Below are 20,888 nucleotides of genomic sequence, written 5' to 3' on the forward strand. Positions count from 1 at the left end.
GTGTGCGTGCATGCGTGTGTGTGTGTGTGTTTTTTTTTTGTGTTTTATTTGTTTGTGTTTTTTTTTTTTTTTTTTGTGTGCATTGCGTGCATATGTGCATGCTTAAGCCTTGACACTCGTTTTGATTGCCAGGTGCATTCAATGTGCATTTCAGTACATACCTGAACAGCTAACGCAGCCCATGGCATTTCTATATAAGGTGTTATGACACGAGACGTGCTAGCCTCTAGACACTTAAGCACTCCATTCCTCAGAACATCTTCGAAGAAGTTATAAAAAACTTTGTTCTTCTTCATGTCCCATCAACTTCCAGACATGAACCATAGTTAAATCACCTCCAAGTGTCTCAGCCAGGTGTAAATGTCATTATTATTGACTGGAGACTAATGGTTCCTTTACTGGGTTGAGGAGGGTAAACTGACCAGGCACATTGCTTACCCAAGATGCAATGAAAGCACTTGTGTCTAATGACTCCATTGTGGAACAGTGCCTTCAGAAAATATTCACACCCCTTGACTTTTTCCAATGTTTTTCCATGTTGTTGTATTAAAAGGGGGGATTAAAATGTAACTTCTTGTCGACGATTGACACCAAATACTAAAATGTTAAAGTGGAAGAAAAAGATTGAACATTTGTAAAAAAGAATAATAATAATTAAATAACACCTTGATTACATAAGTATTTAATCCCCTGAGTCAATACATGCTAGAATCACCTTTGGCAGCGATTTACAGTTATTAGTCTTTCTCTAAGAGCTTTCCACACCTGGATTGTACAATATTTGCACATTATTGTTTTACAAATTCTTCCATCTTTGTCAAATTGGTTGTTGATCATTGCTAGACAGCCATTTTCAAGACTTGCCATAGATGTTCAAGCTGATTTAAGTCAAAACTGTAGCTAGGCCACTCAGGAACATTTCAATGTCGTCTTGGTAAGCAACTCCAGTGTAGATTTTACCTTGTGTTTTAGGTTATTGACCTGCTGAAAGGTGAATTTGTCTACCGGTGTCTGTTGGAAAGCAGACTGAACCAGGTTTTCCTCTAGGATGCCGATGACGGGCATACGTACCTATAACATGATGCAGCCACCACCATGCTTGAAAATATGAAAGGTGGTACTCCGTGATGTGTTGTATTGAATTTGCCCCTAACATAACGCATAACATGTTTATTCAGGAAATAAAGTTTTAATATATAAATATATTTAATGAGTTGACTCTTTACATGGGATGATTTCACTGAACAACAAAAGAAAGGGAATATTGAATGATCACAATGATCCATCGCATCTCCCAAAAAACGTTTTCAACATATGTAAAATGATAGTCTAGAAACTAAAGCTTTGGTTGTCTCCTCTAAAGCTTCCATATCTTCTCCCTGGACCTCCTCAATGTCCAGCTCTTGAACATCAGACTCTGAGGCCTCATCTTCAATGTCACTTTCCAACCTTGTTGAGGATCGCTCATTGTTAGGCTCAAAAAGCCTAAAATTTGCCCGGATGGCCACCAATTTTTCAACCCTTACATTGGTCAGCCTGTTGCTTTGGTGTGTGTGTTCCCAAACAAGGACCAGTTGCGCTCTGAGGCAGCTGATGTTGGTGGGATTTGGAGGATGATGGAGGCAACAGGGGACAGAACCTCGGATCTACATAGTCCCTTCCACCAGGTGGCTGATGAGATATGTTGGCACAACTGTCATATTGCATCACCAACCCAAAGCCCTTGCTTGGAAGTGTACTTCGCCAGACTGCCAAGAACCTTGCCCTCATCCAGGCCGAGGTGACGAGACACGGTAGTAATGACACCAAAGGCCTTGTTGATCTCTGCACCAGACAGGATGCTCTTGCCAGCATACTTGGGGTCGAACATGTACGCTGCGGCGTGTTTGGGCTTCAGCCAGAAGTCTTCATGCTTTTTGATGTATTTTGAACTGCAGTTTCCTCTGCTTGGAGCAACAGTGAAGCGGATAGGGTGGTACGGATTTCTTCTCTTACATCTACAAGCAGAGTCTGAACATCAGACAGGATGGCATTGTCTATAGGTTTCAGGAGTTTCAGGCTGCTTACCACTCTCTCCCAAAATACATCATCCAGGAGGATCCTCTTGATGGGGCTGTCCATATCGGCAGACTGTGATATGCCCATTTCTTGGAGAGACTCCTTCCCCTCCAGGAGACTGTCAAACATGATTGACAACACCACCCCAACAGGTGTTACTGGGCAGCTTCAATGTGGTGCTCTTATTCTTCTCACTTTCCTTGGTGAGGTAGATTGCTGCTATAACTTTATGACCCTTCACATACCTAACCATTTCCTTGGCTATCTTGTAGAGTGTATCCATTGTTTTCAGTGCCATGTTGTCCTTGAGGAGCCGATTCAATGCATGAGCAGCACAGCCAATGGGTGTGATGTGAGGGTAGGACTCCTCCACTTTAGACCAAGCAGCCTTCATGTTCGCAGCATTGTCTGTCACCAGTGCAAATACCTTCTGTGGTCCAAGGTCATTGACTGCCTTCAGCTCATCTGCAATGTAGAGACTGGTGTGTCTGGTGTACCTTGTTTCTGTGCTCTTGTAGAATACTGGTTGCTTTCTCTATGATTTTCTTGAACTGTTCAAATCAAATTTATTTATATAGCCCTTCGTACATCAGCTGATATCTCAAAGTGCTGTACAGAAACCCAGCCTAAAACCCCAAACAGCAAACAATGCAGGTGTAAAAGCACGGTGGCTAGGAAAAACTCCCTAGAAAGGCCAAAACCTAGGAAGAAATGTGGGGTGGCCAGTCCTCTTCTGGCTGTGCCGGGTAGAGATTATAACAGAACATGACCAAGATGTTCAAATGTTCATAAATGACCAGCATGGTCGAATAATAATAAGGCAATGTTGAACTCTGCATCCAGCAAATGAGTAGATAAAGCATGTCTGGTTGGAGGGGTGTATGCTGGGCGAAGAACATTCAGAAATCTCTTCTAATACACATTGCCTGTGAGCATCAGAGGTGAACCAGTTGCATACACAGCTCGAGCAAGACATTCATCAGCATTTCTCTGACCATGTTCCTCCATTGAGTAAAAAAAACTACTGATTCCAGGGGGACCATGAGCTGTTGCTATCGATAAGGTGTCTTATTCATCATTTTCACCTCAAATAGAAGTAGAGGGACTCTTGTCAGGTTGCTTGTTGTGAGCGCTGAGGGAACTTTATGCACTTGGCCAGATGATTCTGCATCTTTGTTGCATTCTTTACATATGATTTGGCACAGTATTTGCAAATGTACACAGCTTTTCCTTCTACTTTAGCTGCAGTGAAATGTCTCCACACATCAGATCGTTCCCGTGGCATTTTCCTGTAAAGATCAGAAAAAAATGAGTAAACAAAAACATACAATTCCATGTACAGATAAATAGTTAAGCAGTTAGATTAAACAACTCCTTTGTAAGATACATGTTTTAAAATGAAACATATATGGAAACAGGTGAATTAATACTCCTCAGTTAGCAGGCTCAAGCAAGCTAAAACCCACATGTTAGCAAAAACTAACTAGCAGAAATTGTTAGAAAGTCAGAAATTATTTAAACACACTTTGCTGTAGGCTACTATTTACTAGTTAACAAAAAATCATGTATGTCATATACAATATATTCACCCCACACAGTATTGTAATCAAAACTTACCAGAAAGCATGTAGTCCTTGGCTCAGACAGTATAGTAGTGGGGGCTCAATAACATCTCATTAGTGTGTAAGATCTTGAGAATCAGCTGTGCATGTGATGGAAGAATGCACTGTGCATGCAATTCCATTGAATTGGGGATAGTGTAACCAAAATATGCCACAATACCTAGAATTACCTTGTGTATCACACAAAAAAAGGTTCACTGTTATAAACTAACTTTTTTAATGAATTAAAGTTAAAGATCCCAAATTCCCAGGCTTAACTTCCCATGGAAAATATCTGGGAAGGTTTCTGACCCTTTGCAACCCTAATAACCACTCAGCATGAAAGGGGGAAAAATGTCATGCTCTGATCCAGTGGAAACGTCATAAAATAGACCTACCTGATTTACCTCTTATCCCTTGTCTACAGCTCTGTCTGTCTGTCTGTCTGGAGCTCACTGGTGTGGGAAACTCTGAGGGCCCAAAATATTTTATACAATGTTACAAGTTTCTTGCAGACACGCCATGCGATGCCAATGTGATTCATAGGATATTTATTATTATCAGGATATTTTCTACATGCAGGCTACAATGTTTTTATTTGTTGGTTTATGTAGGCTATGTTTACATATTGGCAATGGCAATAGAAGTTACTTTTAGATTTGCATAATTTTCATTTAGATAAAGTTTTGATTAACCCGATGACATTGATTTTGAGATGATGACTTTATATAAATGAAATGAAGCTGTTCCACGACAATGTGCATATGAAAATCATAACTGGCACACAGATCTTGGCACTCCAAATGGAAAAGGTTGCCGACCGCTGGTGTAGCCTATTACCAGCAACCTCAGGAGCATAATGTCAGAATCTGTGAAGACCAGCGGGAGGAGTGGTGTTGGGAACATGGGTTTTCTTCTGGTTAGGCTATATTGATATCTGGTTCCCTCTTTGGTCATTTGAGTGTCTTCATTTTTAATCACAGTGCTTAATGCATCAGACAAGCTCAGTAGCCTACTTATGTTTGATTTTATTCAAACATAGGATGTGTCTATATATATGGAAAATACATGTTTTAACATTTCAACCAATCGGTTGGTCAAAAGAACAGACGACTCGGTTGACTAAGATGTTTTTGTTGTTGGTTACAGCCCTAGCAAGGACTATATGTATACAGAATAGACTAATGAGACATCTGCACTCTTACACATGGGAAGCCATTGTGTGTCAAACGGTAATAAATCAACCTCGTTGATTGTGAGTTTCCCCCTTGCCACGTCGTTATTACCCACTGTGGGTTGTCTTCAGTCTCTCTCTAGCTCTCTCTCCCTCTTTCTTTCTTGCTCTCTCTCTCTCTGTCTCTCTCTATTCCTCTTCCCTCTGTTTAGTTTTGCAACTCACTAGTTTTGTGAGTGCTCTTTCTGACCTGGTGTAAACCCCTCTTCTCAATCTCGCTATACCACGGTAACTATTTCCTGAAGTGGCACGAGTCACTTTGCTCTCAGTGGGCCTATTGTTCGCCATTTTTGAACCGGTGAAGAAAAAAACGGGTCTTTATTTACTATAATCTGACGTCCTGTTTGGATGATTACCCCGGCCGCTTTCCCAAAGAAACAAACTGCTTACCGACAGATTTAAATCTGTTTGCGACATTTTGTGTTTGTGTCTGACAGACTGCAGGTCGCGAACAGAACAACCAGTGATAGATAAATGAACAAAAACACTTTTTGGGGGCCCTGTGAGTAACCTCAAGAAAAACCTGCAGGAAGAAGTTGACTCATTGATTGGTCATTGAGTGATCATTTGGACATGTCTACAGGAAGACAGTCTACAGGCAACAGGAAGTAGTTGGGTTTGGGTCAATGTGGAGCTCTGGGTTCCCAAGCCACCCGGGTCATGGCCATCAGCAATGATCAGGTTCATGTGAACCAGAATGTGACCAGGGCTTCAGTCACTGTGTGATCCTGTCTAGTGTACACTCTAGGACTGATAAGACCATGGAACCACTGGGGTCTTCTCTTCTCACACCTCCCACACACACCTCCCACGCTGGTTGGACTGAGCAGTTACATCTCCATACCGGAGAGATGTTTTTCTAAACAAGGTTATACCATTTATGTTCTTAGCTGGTATAAGTGTACTATTTTATTTATTTAACCTGGTTCCAGAGTTTTTAGAATAGAATGTGAGACGGGTCACTCGTTCCCACTGGCAAAGCAACACTTTATACAGTGCCTTGCAAAAGTACTCAGACTCCATGGATTTCTTCACGTTTTGTTGTGTTACAAAGTGGGATTCAAATGGATTTAATTGTAATTTTTTGTCAACAAAATACTCTTTCAAAGTGGAAGAAAAATAACATTCTCTAAAGGTGAATAAAATGTAATAACTAGGGTTTGAAATAATAGGGTTTGACATGATTTTTGTAGGACTAACCCTTCCTCTGTCCCCCATACATACAACATATGTAAGGTCCCTCAGTCAAGTATTGTATTTCAAGCACAGATTCAAAGATCAATGAGCTTTTCAAAAGCCTCATGAAGAAGGACAGTGTTTGTTAGATGGGTAACAATAACAAATCAGACATTGAATATGTTAAGCATGGCCAAGTTAATAATTATGCTGTGGATTATGTATTAAACCACCCAGACACATCAAATATAGTCGTCCTGAGCTGCAGGACAGGAAGGAAACTGGTCAGGGATGTTACTATGAGGCCATTGGTGATTTTAAAACAGCTTACAGAGTTCAATGGCTGTGAGAACTGAGGCTGGATCAAAACATTGTAGCGACTCCACAATAATGACCTAAATGACAGAGTGAAAATAATACAAATATACAGAATATTCCAAAACATGCATCTTGTATGCAACAAGTCATTAAAGTAATACTGCAACAACAACAAAACAAGGCAAAGGAATATAACTTTTGGCCTAAATGCAAAGCCTTATATTTTGGGCAAATCCAACAAAATGTATCACTGAGTAACTTCCTCCTTATTTTCAAGCATGGTGGTGGCTGCATCATGGTATTGGTATGCTTGACATCTGCAAATATTGGGTAGTTTTTCAGGATAAAAAAAACGGGATGAGTTAAGCACAGGCAAAATCCCAGAGGAGATCCTGCTTCAGTCTGCTTTACAAACAACACTGGGAGAGGAATTTACCTTTCAGCAGGACAATAACCTACAATACAAGGCCAAATCTACACTGGAGTTTCATACCAAGAAGACAGTGAATGTTCCTGAGTGGCCAAGTTACAGTTTTGACTTAAATCTGCTTTAAAATCTATGACAAGACTTGAAAATTGCTGTTTAGCCATGACCCCCAACATTTTGACAGAGCTTGAAGATGTTTTCTAATGGGCAAATATTGCACTTTGCCAGGTGTGCCAGGTGTACCAGGTGTGCCAGGTGTGCAAAGTGAGCTTTTAGAGACTTACCCAAGAAGACTCTGCCAAAGTTGTTTCTAACATGTATTCACCAGGGAGCTGAAAACTTATGCAACAACTATATTTTAGTTATTTAATTTGTATTTATATATATTTTTGTGTAGATTGTTGACAAAACAATGACAATTAAATTAATTTGAATCCCACTTTGTAACACAAAATGTGAAGAAATCCAAGGGGTCTGAATACTTTTGCAAGTATTATAAATGCTCCCTTTGTCAATTTGTTGGTAATTTTCTATTAAACATTGTCAGAGTTATTTTTTTTTACACTTGAAACGTTTCACTCCGTTCACTCCATAGAGTGACTGTCGGTTTGTAAGTGCACCCTGCAGCCGGACTCTCTAACCCACATAGCAAAGCAGGGCAGATGAATGGAAAAGTACTGCCTAGCCTTGAGCCTTGCACAGACTTGGCTAGCTGGTTCTCCCTCTGTGGGCCTGTGGCGCAGGGCAGGCCTGCACCATGGTGAGGTTAAAGCCTTTACGAGCCTGTCCCTGAGGTTTTGGGACAGGGTTGCCTGCGACTTAGCCTCACGACCTTGTCGTGAGAGAACATGAGCTCTTTGCAGAACTGACGTTGTTGCAGGTCTGGTTCATGTTAATACTGCACATTCAGAGCCAAGGTGCGAATCTGGAATCTCTCTTTTCTCTATCAATCTCTCTCTTTTTCTCTCTTTCTGCGTAGTCTTTCAGGAGGGCCAATCTCAGTCCTCTTTAAAGTGAACTCTGGGGTAAAAAAAAAGAGCTAAATACCTTCTCTTTTTATTCACACTGCCCTTGCCTTTGAGTGAAGACTCAACTCTTTTGTCAGTTCACCTCACCCATTCACATTGCTATATTTAGAAAGGAACCAAGATCTTTTTCTAACATTCAATGCATTCTGGGACAAGCCATTTCATCATAACTTGTTATTGGACAGCTAGATATACCTACTTGCATTTTGTTAAAATATTAGACATAATAATTGTAATCAGAAGATTCTATTAACATGAAAATATTATTGGTAGCAGAACAAATAGCAGAAGAATAACTGAAGATTAAATAATGCTCTAATTGAAAATTGTACACCCAATGTAGGCTACTGCCTCTAAGAGCTAGAATAGGTTGTCCTCTCACACTATTCAAACGCTTCAATCGAATATACAGTTCATGAAGTTATCTTAGCCTATAGATCAGATGTTGCAAACAAATAATCTGAAGTAAAATTACAAATTTAGTCATTTCTGTGTGTCCTTGACAATCGCTAATCAACATCCAAAAAGTTATTTTTATGCAAACCTGCACATCATCTCTCTTGTGGCACAAATGTGAGAGGTTATGTCAGGGGGAACGGTGTTGCAGTAGAGTATGGTGCGGGAATAATGTCAAGCGAACCTAGGTAGCTTGGTTTTCACATTGCCCTAAAAAAGGGAACCGGATCCTGGAATTCAAGCGAACCGAACTCCGACCACTTCTCGAGATGGTCTCAGTTCGGTTCACTTTGGGGGCTCTTTTGAGGGGTCCAAGTTCCTGTGGAGTGTTCATACTGCACCAAACATTAAGCGCACCGCACTGAGTTTCCAAACATTAAGCACCGCACTGAGTTTCCAAACATTAAGCACCGCACTGAGTTTCCAAACATTAAGCACCGCACTGAGTTTCCAAACATTAAGCACCGCACTGAGTTTCCAAACATTAAGCGCACCGCACTGAGTTTCCAAACATTAAGCGCACCGCACTGAGTTTCCAAACATTAAGCGCACCGCACTGAGTTTCCAAACATTAAGCGCACCACACTGAGTTTCCAAACATTAAGCACCGCACTGAGTTTCCAAACATTAAGCACCGCACTGAGTTTCCAAACATTAAGCGCACCGCACTGAGTTTCCAAACATTAAGGGCACCGCACTGAGTTTCCAAACATTAAGGGCACCGCACTGAGTTTCCAAACATTAAGGGCACCGCACTGAGTTTCCAAACATTAAGCGCACCGCACTGAGTTACCAAACATTAAGCACCGCACTGAGTTTCCAAACATTAAGCGCACCGCACTGAGTTTCCAAACATTAAGCACCGCACTGAGTTTCCAAACATTAAGCGCACCGCACTGAGTTTCCAAACATTAAGCGCACCGCACTGAGTTTCCAAACATTAAGCACCGCACTGAGTTTCCAAACATTAAGCGCACCGCACTGAGTTACCAAACATTTGCTGAATGGGTCTGTCATCTGTCATTAGAATGATCAGAACCTTTAACTACCCTATTGTCTAAAGTGTTCATCTGCTATTGTAGCATTCCAGTGCCCAAAACATGGGTCACTGCACAGGAATACACACTTGCAAAACAACCTATCTGTGGAGAGGGTATGATGAGGGGTTGTGGCCTCGTCTAACTTTGTTTACTTTGTTTTGCAACCTAAACTAAGAATGGATAGCTGGTATAATTCAGTGTGACAAAATGTTTCCAAATATCAATTTGTTGGATAAGATGATGGATGAATGAAAATCATGCCGTGGCCATCAACATATGTTATTGCATGCATATTACTAGCATACTACGATTTGTATACACCAGGACTCCATTCTGTGCCTGGCCAGTAAATAATGATTTGGCCCACATCACCAAAGCTGCCTTGTCATTCAGCAATCACACTACGTAACAGGGATACTTTGGCCAATGTCAGTCAGTGAGATGACAGTTAGCCTTTAATAGCCCAGAGAAGATGTGTGTGTGTGTGTGTGTGCATGCGTTCGTGCCATCCCTGTCCTGTCCCGCGCCTCAATTCTGTTATGACCAGACCGATGGGAGGATTAAAGAGCAACGTGGCTCTGTGTCGTCCAGCCTGTGGACTGATTCTCTGGCCAGGCTCCCTGTCCCTGTCCTTCCTCTCAACAACCTCCACCCTGGTCCCCCCCCCTGAGCCTAATCAGCATCTATATATAGAGGGTGTTGATCTCATGTCTTACACCCTCAACAGTCAGTGCACTACACACCTCTGGATGGCCCCTCCATTCAGTTCATTGGTTTCCTATGGAAATATGGCCTGAGGCTAGGCTTTTTTCTGTCTTCATTGATTTACCTGTTGTTTTATTGGATAATTACAATGGTGTGACCAATGAAAAGAGTATGTGAAGGAAATTGACTATGAGTATGGCATGCATAGCCTGACTAGGGGTGTGTGAATTGTGCAAAAGATGCCTACAAGACTGAAGGTGAAAGGTGTCTGAAAGGTGTCTATACATATGACAGTGTCTAATGGGTATAATTGGCTTTGCTGAGGTTTAGTCCGTTCAGATTCAGTGTTACTGACGGTGTGTTTGAATGTGGATCTCAGGTTCTTGGGTTGTGTCCATCAGTCTGACTTTACCTCCTTTAAGACGCCCCCAATCTCTTCCCCTTTTACATAACCTTAATCACCAGCTACGTGCTGTTTAGGGGTTATGTAATATGTGTTTGTGTGTCTGGACTGAGGTGACAGGACTTCGAAGTGTGGAATCATTTGGAGCTATAACCTGTAATCCCCTGTATTTGTATTTGATTTGTTTATTTGTAAGGGACCATTTACACAATGCCATTGCACCAGCTTTTTATCTGTAGTCCCTGGGCTAGTTGTGAAAAGAGAGGTAATATTGGGTATCTTAAAGTGATACATCAGGATTTTGTCAATGAAGCCCTTTATCTACTTCCCCAGAGTCGGATGAACTCATGGATACCATTTGTATGTCTCTACGTGCAGTTTGAAAGGAAGTTTTTAACCTTTTGCGACGAGCAAACCCATATCCGGGAGCGTAATCATAGCCTCAAATGCATTAGCATAACGCAACGGACATAAATACCCCTATAAACTTTTCCTATTCATGAAAATCGCAAATGAAGTGAAATAAATATATTCAAACACAAGCTTAGCCTTTTGTTAACAACACTGTCATCTCAGATTTTCAAAATATGCGTTACAGCCAACGCTAGACAAGCATTTGTGTAAGTTTATCATGGCATAATGCTATGCTAGGCTCTGCTGGCAGCAGGCAACATTTTCACGAAAATAAGAAAAGCAACCAAATTAAATCATTTACCTTTGAAGAACTTCAGATGCTTTCACTCAGGAGACTCCCAGTTAGATAGCAAATGTTCCTTTTTTTTTTGTAGGCGAAATAGCTCCCGTTTGTTCATCATGCTTGGCTGAGAAATCGACCCGAAAATGCTACAACTATAACGCCAAACTTTTTTCAAAATTTGCTCCATAATATCGACAAACACAGCAAATGTTGTTTAGGATCCATCCTCAAGGTGTTTTTAACAAATATATTCGATAATATATCCGTCGAGGCAGTTTGCCATGTGACCACATGCCATATATGGTCCCTTACAGCCATTCTTCAAGGGAAATGCCTAAAAGACGTCACAATGCTGTAGACACCTTGGGGAAAACGTGGAAAACGTAAGCTCATTCGTAGCTCATTCACAGCCATATAAGGAGTCATTGGCATGAGGCGGTTTTAAAAAATGCGGCACTTCCTGGTTGGATTTTTATCTGGGTTTCGCCTGTAACATCAGTTCTGTGGCACTCAGACTATCTTTGCAGTTTTGGAAACGTCAGAGTGTCTTCTTTCCAAAGCTGTCAATTATATGCATAGTCGAGCATCTTTTCGTGACAAAATATCTTGTTTAAAACGGGAAAGTTTTTTCATCCAAAAATTAAAATAGCGCCCCCTAAATCCAACTGGTTAACCAGCGTTAGTACAATGACTGGAAGTCTATTATAACTGCTAGCATGCTAGTTCTGCAAACGCAAGTTAGCATTGGCTTGTGGAACTACCTCTAACTTCCTTAATACTGGATGCAGAGACATACAGATGGTATCCATGAGTTCATCTGATTCATTTCCTAAATCCTGAAGTAATTCCTTTTAGGTATCTTGAGGATAATGTTAAAAAGCCTATTTCCTTATTTGATCATTTGCCTGTGGTTGTATTAATTTATTATTATGTTATTGTCTTTTACAATTGTGATATTATCATTAGGCCTATACTGTGTGTGCGTGCCTGTGTGTATGTGCATTTAACATGCGTGTATAATCGAGGGATGAGAGCTTCACAGCCCTGATGATCCTTATTATCATATGACCTCTACCTCATTTCACCTAGAGATAGCCTCTCACCAGTATCTATGTTTGTGTGGATTTATTCTCATGACCTGAGCTCCATATAAGGCTAATGACTGGGTTCATAAGTATACACACTGCTGTGATCGAAGACACACACACAACACTTATTTCACACACACATTCATGTAAAACTGCTGATCTCATTCCGCCATGTTTCTCTCACAACCCTGCTCAGCTGATTCTATCAGTTTACTGTATAGTACTGTACTGTGTATTGGCTGCTTCCCAGAGCCAGACGTGGGCACATGTCAGAGGCCTGCCCTCTCTCCTATATAGGTCACCTCTCTCAGAGCAGCAGGAAACAAACACACACTGTTCCCCCCCTAACAATGAAAGGTGTATTGTGGCTGGGCTGGTCAGAGCCAGCCGGAGGGAAGTCTGCCAGCATAGCCAGCCACACAGAGAGGATCAGGATTACTACAAGTACAACTGGGCTGCACTGGACTGTGTACCAAATAGCTTTATTTACTGTTAGCTTCTTATTGGAGCCTATTGGAATTCAGAAAAGGGAATAAAATCAGTCTGGGTATAAAGGCCAAGCTTGCTTCAATCCTTCCTGGTCTGAGGTAAGGCTATACCAGCCTGATGTTGTCCCCACTCATGTGTGTCCACACAGTGCCAAATATTACACCTGTTTGGGTTTCTCCTTCTCTCTTCTGGCTAAACCATAGCCTAGATCACCTAGTCTAGGTCAATATGGTCACAAAAAGTTAATCTAGGGCCTGTTTCCCAACACAGACTGAGCCTAGTCCTGGACAAAAAAATACACTACATGACCAAAAGTATGTGGACACCTACTCATTGAACATCTCATTAATATAGAGTTGGTCCCCCATTTGCTGCTAGAACCGCCTCCACTTTTCTGGGAAGGCTTTCCACTAGATCACTGGTTCTCAATCCTGGTCCTGGCAACCCAAAGGGGTCCAGTTTTTTGTTTTTGCCCTAATACTACACAGCTGATTAAAATGATCAACTCATCAAAAGGCTTTGATGATTTGAATCAGGTGTGTAGTACTAGGGCAAAAACAAAAATGTGCACCCCTTTGGGTCCCCAGGACCAGGATTGAGAACCACTGCACTAGATGATGGAACATTGCTGTGGCGACTTGCTTCCATTCAGCAACAAGAGCATTAGTGAGGTTGGGTACTGATGTTGGGCGATTAGGCCTGGCTCGCAGTCTGAGTTCCAATTCATCCCAAAGGTGTTAGATGGGGTTGAGGTCAGGGCTCAGTGCATGCCAGTCAAGTTCTTTCACAACCATCTTGAAAAACCATTTCTTTATGGACCTTGCTTTGTGCATGGGGGCATTGTCATGCTGAAACATGAAAGGGCCTTCCCCAAACTGTTGCCACAAAATTGGAAGCACAGAATCTAATTGTATGCTGTAGCATTAAGATTTCCCTTAATTGGAACTAAGGGGCCTAGCATGAACCATGAAATAACAGCCCTCTTCCATCAAACTGTTGGCAATATGCATTGAGGCAGGTAGCGTTCTCCTGGCATCCGCCAAACCCAGATTCATCCGTCGGACTGCTAGATTGTGAAGCGTGATTCATCACTCCAGAGAACGCATTTCCACTGCTCCAGAGTCCAATGGCGGCGAGCTTTTCACCACTCCAGCCTACGCTTGGCATTGTGCATGGTGATCTTAAGCTTGTGTGCAGCTGCTCGGCCATGGAAACCCATTTCATGAAGCTCCCTAAGAAACAGTTTTTGTACTGACTTTGCTTCCAGAAGCAGTTTGGAATTCGGTAGTTAGTGTTGCAACCAAGGCCAGATTATTTTTACGTGCTACGTGCTTTAAGCACTCGGCGGTCCCGTTCTGTGAGCTTGTGTGGCCTACCACTTCGGGGCTGAGCCGTTGTTGCTCCTAGACATTTCCACTTCACAATAACAGCACTTACAGTTGACCGGGGCTGCTCTACTAGGGCAGAAATTTGACGAAGTGACTTGTTGGAAAGGTGGCATCTTATGACGGTGCCACGTTGAAAGTCACTGAGTTCTTCAGTAAGGCCATTCTACTGACAATTTTTGTCTATGGAGATTGCATGGCTGTGTGCTCGATTTTATACATGTATATATGTCTATGCTCCACACAGTTCCAAAGTGCTGCCTGTTTGGATGATGATGATTATGATAAACCATAACCTTATACCCCTTGTTTCCTTCCTGTCTATCTCCAGGTCTTCCAGAACAGTATTACAGTCTGACGTGGTTCCTGAGCCCCATTCTGGGTCTGATCTTCACACCTCTGATTGGCTCAGCCAGCGATCGCTGCACCCTGAAATGGGGCCGGCGACGCCCTTTCATCCTGGCCCTGTGTGTGGGGGTGTTGTTTGGAGTAGCACTCTTCCTCAACGGGTCACTCATAGGTGAGACTGGGAGTTGGGGGGCGGCAGGAGAAAGGTGAGACGAGGCCTGTAGAAAGCGCTGCTGTGTACTCCACCAGGAATTCAATAACCGACATTGTTACTACATTGTTACATTGTCACTATAGGTTAAGGTCAAAAGTTTAACCAATTGATCATTAAAACATAAATGATTGATCAAATCTATTCAGTTGGGCAGCTTGCCAGTTTAGAGAAGTTAGGTTATTAGATTCAACCATCCTCAGCTGCATTTGCTGTTTTTACCCAATTGTGTTGAGATGAAAGGCCTCACTTTACAGGAGCACTGGCAGTCACCTGCTGGAGCAGAGGACGCGACGTCATCTGAGACCCCGCTACACAGCCACATCCTCTATTCGGGACAGGAATTCACACTAACCCTATAGACTTCGGGAGTTGAAAAACATGACAGGCACACACCCACCCACACATACACACCAACTGAGATACAATACAATACCTTCTAAAACCATCTCAAATTAACCGTCCTATCTGGCAGTTTAAACCCTTGTTGCCTGTGTGTGTGACAGGAAAGTGATTGAGTTCACAGAATAGGCTAATGACATCCTCTGTTGTTATCCATGATGTCATCCAGTCAGCCGGCCAGCCAGCCAGCCAGCCGGTCAATCAGTCAGCCAGTCAGTCAATCTTTTAGCCTCACCTAATAAGCAGTCTTCTGAAGTGTGAGTTGTGATATGAAGCATATTGAATTGAAAATTATCTCTGGCTGTGTCTCACTAATGTGGTTCTCCTGAGTAGAAACCAGAGTAAAAAGAGAGCCTGCTTCTATAACGTCAAGTGTTCTAATGCAACACACACACATCAAGTTCCACTTCTATCAGGAGTTTCACATCCTACATTAACCTACTGGCTCCTCATTGTCATTATCAGTGGAAGTGATCCTAAGTGCCACTATCTGTGCAGGCGGAAGAGGGAGAGAGAAGGGTTCCAGTTTGCTCCGTGCTTGAAAGGCACAGCAGAGGCGAAGATCAATAGATATCCCGTAGAGTTGATTTGCTGCCGGCTTCAGGATAGTCAACCAATTAGTCCTGAAGAGTCTGGTAGTCGTGGAAGGGAGCAGTGCCCTCACTATAGCCCTACCAGAGCGGCTATTTATGCGTCATCACCCCCAGCTCAGGTCTCAGTGCTGTGGGTCATAGGCTACAGACTCCGGTGTACGCTGACCTGCTGGGCCGAATGGTGTGTGTGAACCCTGTCAGTCTCTGTGACATGGGAAAGGACTAGGAACCAGTTCACAGGGAAACGTTTCCTGTTGTGCCCCCTTTCTTACCTTTCATTGCCTATCTGGAGCCGCTTCCTGTCTCCAGCGCTAGCACGCTGCTCGTCGGTCCGTCAGCCACTCCATTGTCAGGAAGAAAGTCTTTGCTTACTACATACACACTGACTGACTACACACAGACTCAGACAGTACAGACTTCAGTACTACACCTCTTTTTTCCCTTCAACTTTTACACTTCTCTTCCTCTGTGGTCGTTGTTAATTGGCTAAATATTTTCCAAAGAGCGTTGTCCCTTTAATGAGAAAGTTGGAATAATGACTTGTTTGTTGTTGTGTCCTGGCAATGGGGAGTTCCTCTGGGCTCAATGTTATGATGGAAGTAGTAAATGGGAGTTTACAACTAAGAGTTTAGATTCCCAGTGAAATAATTCACAGTAGGCCAGATTTGCAATGACACTAATGACACTTACATTACAGGGACGATGTTTTACACCAGTGAAGCACAACGTTTCTGGCTAGTGTTCATTTTTAGAGGATATTTTGATAACTTAGATTCACGCGTGCCGCTTGTACTGATAACTCTGCATTGGAGTGAACCAGGGTAGGAGTCTCTTTAAATAGTATACACTGACGAGGTATCCTATTGTCGCTGTTAGATGAAAACCTCTTATTTACAAAACAGAAACTTTTCAGGAAATTAAGAAAAAAAACTTGCCATATTTTACCGTTAACGAACATACCATTTTCAAAAGTTCAGAAGCTATTTTGGAAAAAAATTCTTGGTTCTAGTCATGAAATGTTGAGGGGGTTACTGCTTTCAATACAGCTGTGTTCTCATAGTTGCAGAGCTGCAAAGTAACTAGGATGGATATAGCTTATCAATATGTATACTGGATTGGCAGGATGTGGTGGTCTCTGTGGCGAACTTTCTGTCTGTGAATTAGGCCTATGGTTTTCCGAAGGTTTTGTACCAGCTAGGATACTAACTCTGTCTCTGGTTGTGTTCCAGGACTTGCCGTCGGCGACGTGCCAAATAACCAGCCCATAGGGATTGTTCTGACGGTGCTCGGTGTAGTAGTGCTGGACTTCAGTGCAGACGCAACAGAGGGTCCCATAAGGGCCTACCTACTAGATGTGGCAGACACTGAAGAACAAGACATGGCCCTCAACATCCACGCCTTCTCCTCTGGTACAGCACACGTCTTAGTAGCACTCACCTTGTATTTCAGGATGTTTCCATGCCCATACCTTTGTCTGCGATGTCTGTGAAAGTTTTAAGAAATTGAATATTCTCAAACAGGAAATTCAGCTGAAATGGAGATCCATGCTATGTTGTGTTATTAGAGATGCTAATTGTGTGTTTGTGTATTTTGCATGTGTGTGCCTGGGCCAGGTTGTGGGGGAGCGGTGGGCTACGCGCTAGGCGGTCTGGACTGGACCCACACATTCCTGGGCTCAATCTTCAAGTCCCAGGAGCAGATCCTCTTCTTCTTTGCCGCCATCTTGTTCACTATCTCTGTGGCGCTGCATCTGTTCAGCATTGAAGAGCAGCGGTACAGCCCCCAGCAGGACCGGCTGAACGAGGAGGCCGACGCCGCTTCTTCCACGGCCCACAAGGACAACTGCTCCCCAGGGAAGCTTCACGGCCACAACACCCCCCACATGGAGTTCATCGGAGAGGACGACATCTACGACCCTTGTGATCGTTACGACCGTTATGAGTTCTACAGGGATGGTGATGGGGAAGAGGATGGGCGCTCATTGCACGACATGGACATGGACTTCCTGGATGTGGAGATGGTGAGGTCCAAGTCGGACTCAGTGCTGCAAATGGCCGACGCCACACTGGATCACCTGGACCATGACGCTCTGTCCCTGCTTCACATCGAGCCCTCCATCTTTGCTGACCGCCTGTCGTCCTACCACGGCTCTCCACCACGCCGCAGGAGCAGCACAGGCAGCCAGGACCTCCTCAAAACCTCCAAAAAGATCTGCCGTCTGTCCCAGTTCCTGCAGGAGCAGGACCGCGACGGGGAAGAGGCGCTTCTCAACAACCAGCTCAACGAGCAGAAGACGCCAAACGGCCGGGCGCATGCCAACGGCTTGGGCCAGGGCGCCAACGGGCATGCCCACATGGTTATGAAGAACTCGGCCAGCACAAACGCTTCCATGCGGCACCGCCGACACATCTTCTACCGCCAGCCGTCCTGCACCTTCTCCTACTATGGCCGCGTGGGCTCCCACCGCTACCGCTACCGGCGAGCCAACGCCGCGCTGCTCATCAAGCCCTCGCGCAGCTTGAACGACATCTACGAGGTGCAGCGGAGACAGAAGAGGAGACAGCAGAACCCCAGAGCGCGACACCAGTCAGGCAACACCAACTCCAGCGGGGACACAGAGAGTGAGGAGGGGGAGACTGAGACCACGGTCAGGCTGCTGTGGCTGTCCATGCTGAAGATGCCTCCAGAGCTGATGAGGCTCTGTGTCTGTCATCTCCTCACCTGGTTCTCCATCATCGCTGAGGCCGTCTTCTACACTGACTTCATGGGCCAGGTCATCTATCACGGCAACCCTACGGTAAGGCTACTGGGACGCCAAGGACCAATATGCCACGTTATTATATAGCCTGTTGTATTTATGTGGGCAAAGTATTTATTTGGACATAAATGTACATGTCTTTTTTTGATGTCTTCTGCAAATAAAAAACTATTAATCACACAAACTCAATCTCCGGTTGCCAGTTCACTCCCCACCAGATTTTTGTTGCCGACCTGGGATTTGAACCGGATACCCTCTGGTTGCTGGCCAGGCCTCTCTCTAACCTTTGGGATACCGGCCTCCCATTCTCTATCCCTAACTGAAGCTGTTGTTTTCCCTCCTCTCTCCAGGCTCCCGCTAACTCCACGGAACTGCAGAACTACCACAAAGGAGTTCAGATGGGCTGCTGGGGGCTGGTCATCTATGCCTTGACCGCTGCCTCCTGCTCAGGTCACTGACCAGTCATTGAGTAGAATAAATGGATGGATGAATGGAAGGATGGACGAATGAACTAACTAACTAACTAATAAACTAACAAATGAATTAAGTGACCAATGACTGAGTGCACCAACCTGGTCTCAGAGCATTTAGTTTTATTCTGTATGTAAATCTGAGACACTCCATTTACTATGATATGTTACATTTCGTATGGTAAGCGTTACAAATTTGCAAAATGTACAATATGTTACAAATTTGCAAAAACAACAGTATGTTAGGAATTTGAGCTAGGTGGCTAACGTTAGCTAGCTGGTTAACGTTAGCTAGGCTAGGGTTAAGGTTAGGGTTAAGTTTAGGAGTTAGGTTGAAGGGTTAAGGTTAGGGGAAGGGTTAGCTAAAACACGGTAAGTAGTTGCAAAGTAGCTAAAAAGTAGCTAATTAGCGCAAATGCTAAAGTTGTCCGTGATGAGATTCGAACTTGCTACCTTTGGGTTGCTAGACGTTCGCGTTATACGCCCACCCACGCTACTTTTTTTCCTTTAAGTAACCATCTGTCTTATGTAACCATACCAAACGTAACATATCATACTATGTTGAGTGTCCTGGATTAACTTTTACTATGTTGCGTCTAGTCTATGAGACCAGGCTGAGCGCACAGGGCCCAGACACAGGCTTGTGCAGGTCTGTGTGCTCTGAGGCAGCCATAAAGTCCTTTCTAAACAATGTGCTCAGTCTGCAGCCGATGTGCTATCTGTCGCTCTGTTCGTATGCTGGACGGTTAGACTATGACAAGCCAGTGAGCTGAGATGATCTGTGCAAGTGATACAGTCACTCAATTAGTCAAAAGAAATTGTAGTGCTTTTTATAATTGGACTATTCACAAAGAACTGTACAGCAACCCAGCACCTAAACACCCAGCGTAAGTCACAAGAGGAAATCTTTACCAATTACTGGTCACTTAATCATGGTGAATGTCATCTAGTTGAACCACAGTGTGGATAAGACTTACAGGAGTCGCCTCTCTTGTAACTAAACCAACTTTTATACGAGGCCATATGAAATCTAGGTGTCTTTGTAGGTTCAGGCCTTGGCCACTGTGCTTCTGATCTGCATTGCTTGCTCTTTGTGGGTTTAGGCTAAGTATCTTTAAAGCACTTTGTGACACCTGCTGATGTAAAAAGGGCTTTATAAAATGATTTGGCCTCCCCTTGTTTATAAAGTATTATATTGTATTATTTCAGCCTTACTGCAGAAGTACCTGGACAACTTTGACCTGAGCATCAAGGTTATCTACGTCCTGGGTACGCTGGGCTTCTCCATCGGTACGGCCGTCATGGCCATCTTCCCCAATGTCTATGTCTCCATGGTGATGATCAGCAGCATGGGCATCATCTCCATGAGCATCTCCTACTGCCCTTATGCCCTACTGGGACAATACCATGAGATGAAAGAGGTAAGGATCTATACTAGTTAGTACTCCTGGGACAATACCATGAGGTGAAAGTGACACACTGATATAACAGGTTAGTTAGTTGCACACTGATATAACTAGTTAGTTAGTTACACACTGATATAACAGGTTAGTTAATTAGTTAGTAACACACTGATATAACAGGTTAGTTAATTAGTTAGTAACACACTGATATAACAGGTTAGTTAGTTAGTTACACACTGATATAACAGGTTCGTTAATTAGTTAGTTACACACTGATATAATAGGTTAGTTAGTTAGCTGCACACTGATATAACAGGTTAGTTAGTTACACACTGATGTAACAGGTTAGTTAGTTAGTTATAACTAGTTAGTTAGTTAGTTACCCCCTGAGATATGAGGTTAGTTAGTTACACACTAAGATAACAACATGTTAGTTAGTTGCACACTGATATAACAGGTTAGCTAGTTACACACTGATATAACAGGTTAGTTAGTTAGTAACACACTGATATAACAGGTTAGTTAGTTAGTAACACACTGATATAACAGGTTAGTTAGTTAGTTACACACTGATATAACAGGTTAGTTAGTAACACGC

At 43.2% G+C, this 20,888-nt stretch overlaps 1 protein-coding gene across 1 annotated transcript in view; it reads left to right on the top strand.

Moving 5' to 3' along the window:
- Positions 1 to 20,888, top strand: part of LOC115131340 (solute carrier family 45 member 4) — a 75,990-nt gene that overhangs the window by 49,121 nt on the left and 5,981 nt on the right. The window contains exons 4-8 of the mRNA XM_029662975.2: positions 14,437 to 14,625; positions 16,889 to 17,068; positions 17,273 to 18,456; positions 18,768 to 18,867; positions 20,097 to 20,308. Coding sequence (XP_029518835.2) covers positions 14,437 to 14,625; positions 16,889 to 17,068; positions 17,273 to 18,456; positions 18,768 to 18,867; positions 20,097 to 20,308 — 1,865 coding nt within the window. The remainder of the gene's footprint in view (positions 1 to 14,436; positions 14,626 to 16,888; positions 17,069 to 17,272; positions 18,457 to 18,767; positions 18,868 to 20,096; positions 20,309 to 20,888) is intronic.

This window comes from Oncorhynchus nerka, linkage group LG7, assembly GCF_034236695.1.
Source record: "Oncorhynchus nerka isolate Pitt River linkage group LG7, Oner_Uvic_2.0, whole genome shotgun sequence".
NCBI lineage: Eukaryota > Metazoa > Chordata > Actinopteri > Salmoniformes > Salmonidae > Oncorhynchus > Oncorhynchus nerka.